The sequence below is a fragment of the Eucyclogobius newberryi genome, unplaced genomic scaffold (genome assembly GCF_026437365.1).
Source record: "Eucyclogobius newberryi isolate DKJ021-1_F unplaced genomic scaffold, fEucNew1.0.hap1 SCAF_5, whole genome shotgun sequence".
NCBI classification, from domain to species: Eukaryota; Metazoa; Chordata; class Actinopteri; order Gobiiformes; family Gobiidae; genus Eucyclogobius; species Eucyclogobius newberryi.
The window spans coordinates 37738553-37750902 of record NW_027316167.1 but is presented as its reverse complement, the minus strand read 5'-3'; the positions used below and the strand labels follow the sequence as shown (position 1 = coordinate 37750902).

The window sequence follows — 12350 nt, the reverse complement described above, 5'->3', positions numbered from 1 at the left end:
GAATATCAACATTTTTCTGTTTCACACTTTAACGAACTCCTCCTAGTGCGTTTTGCCCACCAACCTCAAAATCGGTGTACGTCCTCTAGACAAGTGGGGCATCTAAAGTTATCCACATTTTAAGGATAGCTTTTACGGTCTCTGTGCGACGGAGCCGCAAACGTTTCCCAGAATTCTGACTATTTGGCCTTCAGAGTGGCCTATAAGCAATAGAGTTTTTCCAAATGACATGATATTTTGAACAAAATTCTAATTTGCCATCCTGATCATGAAAGTATGAGAGCCAAAGTCATATTTTGTACGGCGTAACCGTAGCGATGACAGAAACATCCCATGTTATCCTTATGGGAAAATCGTAGAATCGCTCAAATCACCACATTGTTACGCTTCACACTTTAACAAACTCCTCCTAGGGCGATTGTCCGATCAAGTTCATATTTGGAGAATATCATCTACACAAGCGGGGCATCAAAACGTATCCATATTTTGATTCTAAGTGCTACGGTCTCTGTGTGGCGGACCCGCAAATATATGTCAGAAATGGGAAAACAGCGAAATCTCTAAAATGACCACATTTTTACGCTTCACACTTTTACAAACTCCTCCTAGGGCGATTGCCCGATCAAGCTCATATTTGGGGAAAATCATCTACACAAACGGGGCATCAAAAGTTATCCATATTTTGATTTTAAGTGGTACGGTCTCTGTGCCGTGGAGCTGCAAATATACTGTCACAAATGGGAAAAACGCCAAATCCTTGAAATGTTCACATTTACGCTTCACACTTTAACAAACTCCTCCTAGTGCGTTTGGCCCACCGATCTCAAAATCGGTGTACGTCCTCTATACAAGTGGGGCATCAAAAGTTATTCAAATTTTATGGATAACATTTACGGTCTCTGTGCAGCTGAGCCGCAAACTTTTCGCAGAATTTGGACTATTTGGCCTTCAGAGTGGCCTATAAACAAGAGTTTTTCCAAATGACATGACATTTTGCACACAATTCTCATTTGCCATCCCCAAAATAAAAGTATGGGAGCCAAAGTCATATTTGGTAAAGCGTAGCCGTAGCGATGACAGAAACATCCCATGTTATCCCTATGGGGAAACCGCAAAATCTCTAAAATGACCACATTTTTACACTTCACACTTTAACAAACTCCTCCTAGGGCGATTATCCGATCAAGTTCATATTTGGGGAGAATCATCTACACAAGCGGAGCATCAAAAGTTATCCATATTTTTATTCCAAGTGTCACGGTCTCTGTGCGCTGGAGCTGCACATTTGACCGACATTTGTGTTCATTTGCACTGGTTAAGCACAGCATTGTACATGTCCAATGTGTCACTGTCTTAGTTCTTAGACAATTGCGTTAGCGCCATCTCTGTAAAATGCAGAGAGCAGAGTCGGAAGGCCGGCGGCCCGCGAGGGCCGTTGGATGCCGCTTGCGGCTTTAATCCATGCATTTGTTTCCAGTAGGTTTGACTTTTGTAACGGCCTGCTCACTGGCCTGTCCAAACGAAACTGGAATACATCCAGAACACTGCTGCTCGGGTCCTGACTAGAACCAGGAAGATCTCCGCAAAGGCTCCCAGTGGCTCAGAGAATAGACTTTAAACCAGCTCAGCTTGTGTACAAGTCTCTCCATAGCCAAGCGCCAAAGAACATCTAAAGAATGTTAGTGTTTGTTTAGCTGTAGATGTGACTGAGGGGGTTTTATTTGAACTCCTCTCTTTTATGTTTTTATCCGTTTTACGATCTGAATGCATTTTTGAAGACCTTCTACGACTCTGTGGTGGCATCAGCCCTCATGTACGGTGTGGTCTGCTGGAGTAGCAGCATCACAGAGAGGGTGAGGAAAAAGCTGGACAAGGTCATCAAGAAGTCCAGCTCCATCCTTGGCTGTACTCTGGACTCGGTGCAGAAGGGTCCTGGCTAAACTCACGTCTATGCTGGACCATGAGTCTCACCCCCTGCAGGACACTGTCCACTCTGGAGAGCAGCTTCAGTGACAGACTGATCCACCCTCGCTGTGTGAAGGAGAGGTTCCACAGGTCTTTCCTTCCTGCTGCTGTCAGACTTTACAACAAACACGTGTATACTGTCATACCCATGTGCAATAGTTATATTCATGTGCAATACTTTGACACAATGTCAATCATATTGTCCATATAACAGCTGTAAATAAGAGTGTTACTGTTTTTTTTTTTTTGTGTTTTACGTTTTATTAAGAACATACGAGTTTTTATAAGAGCTTTTCAATTAAGAGTGTTTTTTTTTAAGTTTTTTATAAGTTATCTGTTCTTTGTTGTTTACTTCTGTACCTACTTTGTGTTGCAACAATGGAATTTCCCCCATTGTGGGACAAATAAAGGCTTATCTTATCTCATCTTTGAAAGCAAAAGTAACACATTTCAATTCAATCTATTTTGCAAAAAGAACACAAGTTGCGTGTTTGTATCCCGACGGTGGCTGAGGTCAACACTTCTCCAGCATGTTTCCCAGAGCCTATCAGCACAACAGATGTCTGTGCCCGCCTAATCACCCCGCTCCTCCATGCTATTTAATGATTAAAAAGCATCCACAAGTGAATGCATGAGAAAAACGGACAGAAACACAACATCGTGTGCATTTTTGCCTGTGGCTGCAGCAGCGTCGTTGTGAGCTGATGGGGGGTAAAAGACATCCACAGATGAGAGTAGATTTTGAACAATACTGCAGCCCAGGGGGCCTGCGCCTTAATGAGGCAAAACTTTAAGTACTGAATAATAAATAATAAAAATTGACAGTTCATTTAGCTTTCAGTGTACCTTATAGAGAAGCCATTACACATCATTACTCTTACTGTCCGTGGCATGAACAGTAAGTATGGAGGATGGCAGAATTGACTGTGTTGGATCAGAGAACTGAATGACTAGATGTTTATGTCTTTGTTGGGAAAAACAGTAATGGTTCTATTTTGGCTGAACACACATGCTTAAAGCTATCACTGCTAATTTCCTCTTCATAAACATTATGAAGAAAAACAACACTACAGGAAAACACTTCTGTACTACTTATTTAGCCTTTGGATATGACCTTTGACTTATTACTTTAGCATGAAGCCAAAAAAGAACGTGATGTTTGTGGGTGTACCAACTTTTTTCTCTGTGGCATGATGTGTAGTTTGTAGCAAAATACACACATATTCACACATCAGTTCTACAACTAGTGTAGGAAGGCCTTTTCACAAGAATCACAAGCAACTCTTTTAATTTTCATATATGTGCTACACTGCTTTATGTTTGTGACCAATTTGCCATGTAAAAAAAAAGAATAACACAAATGACCTAATATGTCCATATTGTTAATTTAACAACTGTCCCATTCGAAATTATACTTATTTTTCGTCAAACACAGAAATACAGCTGTCAAAAGACAACTGGTAAATGTTAAGTTTTTCAGATAAGATTGACTTGTGTCTTAAACCCTGAAGCCCAGAGCTTCTCCTGGAGCGTGAATGACAGATGAGCTCCCTCTGGTTTTTGTGTAACCGTCTGTGGATTACATCATTCAATGAACTTGATTTGACAGCATTCAATAATGATAACTTTATGCGAACATCTTTATTAACGTCTTAAACAGAGATTCATTTTTGTGTTTTTTTCAAAAGTTATTCTAAAACTAAGAGTAATTTATCAAATACATTTTTGTGCAGCTAAATTTTGGAAGAAGTAAAATATAATTTAGAGAAGTGGTTCTCAAACTTTTTTCTGGCGACCCACTTATTCTAGTTTTTCATCTCTTGCAATATAGCCTACCACCCACCCTCTCCTCCGCTAAGGGCTTGTAAAGGCTACAAATAGAATGTTGAGCTTATAGGCCTTTTATGTGTTCATTTAAACCACTGTTATGCTGTTGATGACAGGCAAGTGTTTGACTTTTGCATTTGTCCATTGTATCTGCGTAGTGTCGCATGTAGGCAGTACAGATAACACGAAGGGCGGACAAAAGTCAGGGTCGTGGCCACAGCGCAGCGCTCTAAGGGTCGTGTCGTGTTGACAGCGCTGCGCTGTACGTGCAAGTTGTGTCCACAGCACTGCGCTGTCCGTGGGGGTCGTGTCCACAGTGCTGCGCCGTCTGTGCGTGTTCTGTTCACAGCGTTGCGCTCTGCGGGTCTAGTCCACTGTGCTGCGCTCTGCATGCGGGTCATATTCACATCGGTGCACTCTGCGGGTCTTGTACACCGAGGTATGCTCTGTGTGAGTGTTGAGTTCACAGTGCTGCACATTGTGTGCGGGTCATGTCCATAGCGCTGCGCTCTGCATGTGGGTCATGTCCATAGTGCTACAGTGTGCTGTCCACAGAGCGGGTCAACCTGTGCACTCCGTTTGCGGGTCAGTCTGTTGATCACAGCTCTGCATTAAAAGCTCACGCTGTATGAGAAACTCTGCAGAAAAGTCTCAGGAGAAAGCATTCTTGTTTTACTTCATTCATTCTGTCACTAACTTTGCCAACCCCAAAAACATACCATATTAACAAAGGCTCGTGGAAAGGACGCAATGTAAACGCATTGCAACATTATTAGTCGGATAATGCTTTTTTATCAGCAGTGGGAAACCATCACCGGAGTTGGAGCTGTGGCTCCTCTCATCACTCAAAAAAGACTTTCAGCATTAAGAGAATAAGTAGGTGTTTTATGTGCATGTGAAGGAACTGGACTTTAGCAGTAGGGGTACTTCCCTGTGCTGCACTGAGGAGCAGCATCAAAACGCTCATTCACTTGACAAGTTTGAGAACCAATGATTTAGAGTCATTTTAAGTGAAAAAAATGTACTCCATGTCAAGTACCAACCAGTGCAGACGTACATAGTATAAAAAGTTGAATTTTTACCCAAATTTAATATTGTCTTAGTTTTGTTTCAGATTTTTTCAGAAGTACAGAAATTTTTAATAGCTAGATATTTTGGAACGGCCGTGGAAAACTCATTGAGCGAAAGCCTTCCTCATACTTACTACCACTTATGTATTTTCCTTATTTCCAATTATGTTATTACTTTGTTTTATTATGTTGTAGTCACAAACCATAAAACATCACAGTAAATAAAAAGAAAGGATATAAACGAGGCTTAAGTTCATTACTTACATATGACAGCATGGCTTTCAGTTCTTCGTCACTTCTCACAGTGATCCTATCTCCAACTTCATCTTCATCTGTTATCAACATAACAAATCGTAAATATACTGCTAATTAAGAAATTAAGAAAAAGTATGTCAATAATAGCTCATAAAATATAATCAAATAGTAATTTGAGCAATAATAGTAATATCTGAAGCATTTGAAATATTTCGATTTCAAAGCAGTGTTCATTCATTCATTTTCAACCGCTTTTTCCCTTTCGGGGTCGCGGGTGACTGGAGCCTATCCCAGTGACTTTGGGCCTTAGGCAGGGTACACTCTGGACAGTGGCCTACTCTTCGCAGGGCCAACACAGAGACATTGACATTACAGACAACCATTCACTCTCACATTAATTCGCTAGGGTCAATTTAGAGTTGCCAATTTGCCTAACATATCTTTGGCCGGTGGGAGGAAGCCGGAGAACCCAGAGAGAACCCACGGTAACACGGGGAGGACATGCAGACTCAACCCAGAGAGATCATGTGATGTTGGTCTGGACCGGGAATCGAACCCAGGATCTCCTTCTTGGGCGCCTTTGCCACCGTTCAAAGCAGTGTCATTTCAGAACTTTTGACATCTTTAAAGGAATAATAGAGGATTTTCGCCGATTTGAGAACTCAAGCAACTGTCAGTCCCTCAAAAAGGGACTGACAGGCAGAACGAGGCTGCAGCTGTACAGTAGGTGCGTCCTATGATTGACATGTGAATGAACTACTCGGCTGTCCACGCCACGAGGAAATTAGACTCAGATTATGTGCCAAAAAATCTTCTATTATGCCTTTAATGTGACCTATAACCTGTATGAGCCAGTTGAACTTTTTTTTTTTTTTTTAAATCAATCCTTTGGGAAAGGGGGAGAGTAATAATTAAGAGAATGCCGAGCGCCCAGTGTTAAAAGCGCCGCTTTATTTTGTAAAAGCGTCGGAAAATACGCCGCGATACGCATATTGGCTTTCCTTAACCTTTTTTAAGTACTTTTTATTAGTCCGGAGAATGTTGAAGCTACTCGTATTTCGCCTAATCGGCCCCCGTACCCCCAGGGTGTTTTCAAATCCTATCTAAAAGCCTGTTTACCGGTATCCTCCGGGCGTTGGCGATTCTAGGGTCCTGTGATTCAGAGGATTCCCTGGAATCTACTTCTACTTTAAACCGGCAACAGGTGCCTTCATCGTGTCACGCACAGGCATCATTTTTACTGAAAGGTTTTATGCAAGACCGAAACCTTTAACCTCTAACCTCCTCTCCTATGCTCAACCTAACAATTGTGCCCATGTTCTCGCTCGCCTTCTTCAGGTCCCTCCAGTGTTTGGAATTCTCTCCTTTGAGCTAATTTGACCCATCCATTCATCCCATGTTACAGGACCCTTGTTTCTCACACTCACTCATATTCACACTATGGACTGCAACTGATAATTTCCTTTATTCATTCCACTTAGACCTTAAGTGGAATGGAAACTTAGGCCTTCAATTCAATGCAAACAATTCCGTCTTCCTAACAGAAACGGGCCGTAGCACCCAGAAGGGTTAGGGTCTTAACTTACCTGATCCTTCTCTGGCATATCATCAGGACACTATTCATTTACATTTTTTGCATCGGTGCCGCTACCTCCGCAGCCAAGATAGGCATTCTACACTATCTTTGTGGTTGTGTGGTCCTTGCTAATGAAACGTAGTATCTTTATATTGCCTTAAGGAGGTAACTAAAGTCATCTGAGGACTTTAAACGTTCACACTTCATTTCACTTGGTAATATGTTAATCACAATATGACAGTTTGAAAAAAAACTGATCACAGGAATGAGATTACAATGCGATTTGTATCACCACATCACCCACCCCTACCCTATAAAGCAAAAAAAGCTTCAATAATAAAGTATTCCCAATCTCTGACTTACACTCAAAGGCAGTCACAGTGGCTTCAGGCATCACATCTCTGATAGCAACCTGCAGATTACATCACAATATTAGATTACTTTGACAAGAAAAGAAAAACAACCACAAACACATGACTTGAAGGTAACAGTGAAATATTATGGAAACAATAAGCATTTAAGGCACCACATGCAAAACTAAATGGTTTTGTTTTTTTGTCAACAGTTTTCACCTAGAATATGGATTCAATGAAACAATTGTCTCATTGTTTCATTGAATCCATATTTATATGGAATATTGTTGCTCCAGGTCAAGTATGAGTCTGATTTATGCAGCTCAGTCACAGGAAGGACGAACGTTCTTCTAATCAACATAAAAGGCGCAATGGACGATTTTTCGGCGATTTATTAGCGCGATGGATCGCATCGCATCTCTTGTCTTACGTAGATTTCCGTCTTCTTCTGAGTTAGCTTGACTTTCTCCGTCTTCATTTTGTCCCGTACACTGAGGGAACTATATTATGATAGAGCAATGCGCTTAGACACGCAGAAACGTGCTGCTCGCAGGTGAGCGGTGCGTTTTATGATTGATACGTGGCAGGACTAATCGGCAGTCCACGCCACGAGGAAATGAGACTCAGATTTGGGTCAAAAAAATCCAGTCCATTCAACCTTTAATAGTGCAATAAAAATAATCCAAAATAAAAAAAAATCTTTTCATTTACTTTTGTTTTGCAAAGACCTGTGTTATTATTAAATTATGTGCTATAATGCCTTATATTTATATGAAAACATTATTTGATGAGCAACTTGTATTATATGTTTACTTAATAAAGTAAACTTTAGTCCAAGTTTCAAATTGATATATTTAAATTTCACCTACAGTGTCTTAATACGCTCATGTTGTCCATCCATTTGACACACAAAAAGTAGAATTAAGTTAGAAGATAAAGTAAGAGCTAAGTAGCAATGTAGCATGACTAACCAGCAGGTCATTGAAATTCAGCAGGAAAGGACAGTCCACAGGCGAGTCCATGTCTCCCGCAGGAGTCTTTATCCGTATCACGATCCCCGTGTCCATAGCTTTAGTGGCTTTCTACAGTAACAATCGAATGGCAGTGTTTTAAGTGACAGCATAAGCTAACGTGCTAATTTCCTGTTGTGTTGTTGATGGTCCACCTGCTAGCATCATGTTCACTCAACACAATACATCTGAATTATGGTGGAATACGAAAGCGTTTCATGGGTGAAAAAATACTCCGGTGTTTATAGAGAAGCGGTGCAAACTGAGATGTGGAGCTGTCACAGCGCATGAGTGTGCAGTGAGAGAGGGCTGTCAGTGGGAAGTGTGGCGAGAACTAGCACCGGAGCTAACACCGAAGCTAACAACAGGAGCTGCTTCCTCGAAGCAGACCAGCGCTTCCGCAACAACATCCGCCCGCGCGCTGTTCTTTAAAGAAAAATGTATTTCTTAAATTTAATAAAATCAAGGCAATTGAACAAATATGTCATGTATTAAAGTGTGTATGGCAGGTTTTTATGATTTTCTAGTTTTTTTTCGTTGTTTAGTGCTATAATAGCCATTATAAATATAATAGTTTTACACAAGAAAAGATTGGTGAATCGGTTGAAAATTACGACGGATTATAAGGGCCTAAAAAAATAAATAAATGCGCCGCACAACAAGAATACTGTAATGTCATTAAATAATGAGAAAAAAGACTTTAATTAATGAGAAAAAAGTCGAAATCAGAATAAAGTTGTAAATTAACGAGAATAAACTAGTAATTTAATGAGAATAAAGTCGTAATTTAACGAGAATAAACTCAGAATTTCACGAGAATAAAGTCGTAGTTTAGGGGCCGGTATCAATGTTCCGATTCAAAGTGACGTGAGCAGTTCACTTTCAGCACCACGGCCAGGATGCAAAGAGCTTGGATGAGTTGACAGTTTAGAACTACATAACAGCCTGCAATAGATGTTAAAGTGTTTCTTGGCCTTCAAAACGATGTCTTACGTGTGTACTGATTACAAGACGTGACACTGCAGTTTAGCAGCACCTTTCCTGTTACGCATCATTCACAAAGTGTTGGATAAATGCTTTACTTTTTTCTTTATGGCGTAGCTGTAGTGCACCATGGGCTCAAACATCAGCCATGCTCCGTGCCACAGCCGCCCGCAGACAGGAGGAGCAGCCTCGGTGTTACATTCACACATGTTCTGCTCCTCTAAGTTGTTTTTCTACGTGGGCACTTTGCGCACAATCACTATTCGTACATGCTGATTGTGTGTACTTTTATGCACCGATTCTAACCTTTTTGTGATCCCTTGGACAAACTCAGTAAAACACAAAGAACACAAAACAGTTGTTTGCAGTCTGCGCGTCCACTCAGTTCCTCCTGACGCCTGGATCGTGTTTGGCACAGCCAAAAAGCGATATGTTTTACGCAAACGGCATCATCCATACAACATGGCATGAGTGCAGCTCCAACACATGCGAGCACCCAACACCGGAGTACGTAATTTTACAGGTCCAGGACCTGACATGGGGACACTGCACCGGGGGAAATGATTGTTTGTGATGTTTAAAAGGCCTGCATTATAAAGATCATTTGCGTCCTGGCGGTGGTATGTTTGGGTGTATAATGAAGATTCCAGACAGATGCATTTGACTCAGTGTATTGACTTGGCAGATCGGCTTCATAGCTTAATACACAGTACATACAAAACAGAGCGCTGCCGCATCACCACCTGTTACTGGACTGAACTACTGAAACGCGTATCAGCCTTTATTCTCTTTAAATTATGAGATTATTCTCGGTATTTAACGAGAATAAAGTCATTAATTAGTTTGATTATTCTCGTTAATTAACAAGATTTTTCTCGTAAATTTTTTGGGTTGGCCCTTATACTACGTCGTAGAAAATGACAGAACCAGGGGTGAAAGTTTGCCGTTATGGTCCGGTTCTGAGGTGGTATGCCGTACCAGGAGAACGGAGACGACGAGCAGCTCCATCTTTACTACAGTAAAGGCCCTTTTCACGGAACTGACCGGCAAGTTCCAGTTGCCTTAAAAATGTGGAGCACTCCTTCCTGCTACATTCTTCAAAATAAATTATTGATTGACCTAAAGTAGAGAGTTAGTTACAGGTGGATAATCACAAGGCTGAGCAAAATGACATGTCTGTTTGCCGTAACCTGACCAACCCGGTATAAAACTAGCAGACTGAAACACAAATATTAGCATTTTGTCAAAATGACGCCAAGCGCCGTGTAGAATAATTTTATCGCGCTGGTGAATTTATTTTTCATCCCGAGGGACTTACATATTCAGTCCACCATATGCGTCAGTATGAAACAGACCATGCAAGATAGAACCCATGTTGCCTTCTACCTGTTAGTTTGCTTGTTGTTGTTGTTGTCGTTGTTGTTTTATGGCGGTTGGCATCCAAGTGTTGCATTACCGCCAGACTTTATTCTTTTGACTTAATTTTTCAGAGTCCGACCGGCTGACTCTTCTTCTTTGCTGTTAGGTTGCTTCTGTCAGCGCCACTGAATTGACCACCGCTCATGCCGTTCTACGTCATGGTGTGGCTTCATGTTAATTTGACCTGCGCTTTGTATTCTGGGACATAAACACGCCCAGCAGCGTCATCGTAACAAAAATGGCGGCGCCCGTGTTCCCCGCATGTTCCCCCCGCTCGCTTTTGCTGCCAAAATAAAGGATAACGGCGTGTGAAAGGTTGAATGAAATATCTTCAAATCGGGAGATTTAGTCTCCCGATCGGGTTGATAGAGACGTTTTACGTCATTGACTGTTGAAGCCTGACCCCTGGCGGTCACTCCGAGTCAAAAAATGGCGACGATTTGGAGGCAAAAAAAAGAAGAATTTACCTACCGACCGAATCACTTGAAAAATGTTGGGTCGGGTTACAGCAAACATACAATTTATTTGGGGTAGCCCAAGCAGCATGTGAATACCTTTATGTACCATGCAAATACCTGGGAGACATCTATATGTTTATAAAAGTAAGTGGTTTTGTTTCTAAGCTAACGCTAACATACAGTAAATGCAATCAATAATGTTAAAATAACACCACAAACTGAACTAACCTGTTCAACTTTGCTTTACATGTACTTTTTATACAGTTTATATGTTTTATATTTAAGTTTTTGAGACAAAAACACTTGCTTTTATAAACAAGTTTCCTCTGGTGACATATTCACACACGCTGCCAACTATTATCCATCTATAACTTGCTCTCTGCTGTCAGATCTTTTTTATTTAGATTTATTTGAACAAGATTTGGCTAATTTCCATAGAGAATGAATGGAGCGAGATGTGAAGAGACACATTTCTACGGCAAAGGGCAACCTAGACCTTCAAGGCACTCAAAGTGCTTTATAGGCAATGTGGATGAAGTGGCTTGCCTAAACACACTTCCTCTAGCTGCCCCACTGTGACACCTGGTGTTCCAGCGGTCTCCCATCCAAGTGCTAACCAGGCCCTGTCCTGATGAGATTGGGCATTGGCAAGCAGGTATGACCATTCCACTGACATATCAGAGAAGTCTCAGTGGTCTCTGCAGTGAGTTCCTGTAAATTCATAAATGTTTCAAAAATATTCATTAACATGAATGTATTATTTTGTGATTTTATATGACTATAGAGTCGAGGATGTGGGGATAAAACTGACAGCATGTGAGTGGTGAAGGGAATGCAACAACAAATCAACACATGATGAAGAAGTAGTTTCTATATTAGATTTAAAAAAAAAATCAGAAGTAGTATATAAATTATTATCAAACTTCACAACGTCAAATTACAATGTGTTTTTGGGTTAGGGTTAGGGTAGCCTGTGGTGTCCCGTGAGGTGAGGATGTGGTCTGCTGAGAGCGAGGAGGCTCTGAGGGACTGCTTCAGCACCACTGTCTGGACTGAGCTTTATGACCCACATGGGGAGGACATCAACACCATCACAGAGTGCATCACGGACTACATCAACTTCTGTTTTGAGAACATTGTTCCCTCCCGGACGGTGCGGTGTTTTCCAAACAACAAGCCATGGATTAACCGTGAACTGAAGGCTCTGCTGAAGGAGAAGAAGAGAGCCTTCAGGTCAGGGAACAAGGAGGAGCTGAGGACTGTGCAGAAGGAGCTGAGGAGGAAGATCAGGCAGGCTGAGGCCGGCTACAAGAGGAGGATGGAGGAGCAGCTGCAGCAAAAGAACATTCAGGGAGTGTGGAGGAGCCTGAAAACATCTCGGGCTTCAAAATCCCCCCTGCCCAGACATAGGGGGATCTACAGTGGGTGAATGA

General features: G+C 41.5%; 1 protein-coding gene across 2 annotated transcripts in view; it reads right to left on the bottom strand.

Moving 5' to 3' along the window:
- The window catches only part of map2k5 (mitogen-activated protein kinase kinase 5), an 87134-nt gene extending 78716 nt beyond the window's left edge, over positions 1 to 8418 (bottom strand). The window contains exons 1-3 of one of the 2 annotated variants that reach the window (XM_072465880.1): positions 8018 to 8413; positions 7057 to 7105; positions 5127 to 5194 (exon numbers count right to left, since the gene is read on the bottom strand). In XM_072465880.1, the coding sequence (XP_072321981.1) occupies positions 5127 to 5194; positions 7057 to 7105; positions 8018 to 8113 (213 nt within the window). In that variant the 5' untranslated portion in view covers positions 8114 to 8413. Of the gene's footprint in view, positions 1 to 5126; positions 5195 to 7056; positions 7106 to 8017 lie in introns of both variants that reach the window. The other variant, XM_072465881.1, reaches the window with a different exon arrangement.
- Positions 8419 to 12350: the final 3932 nt, after the last annotated feature.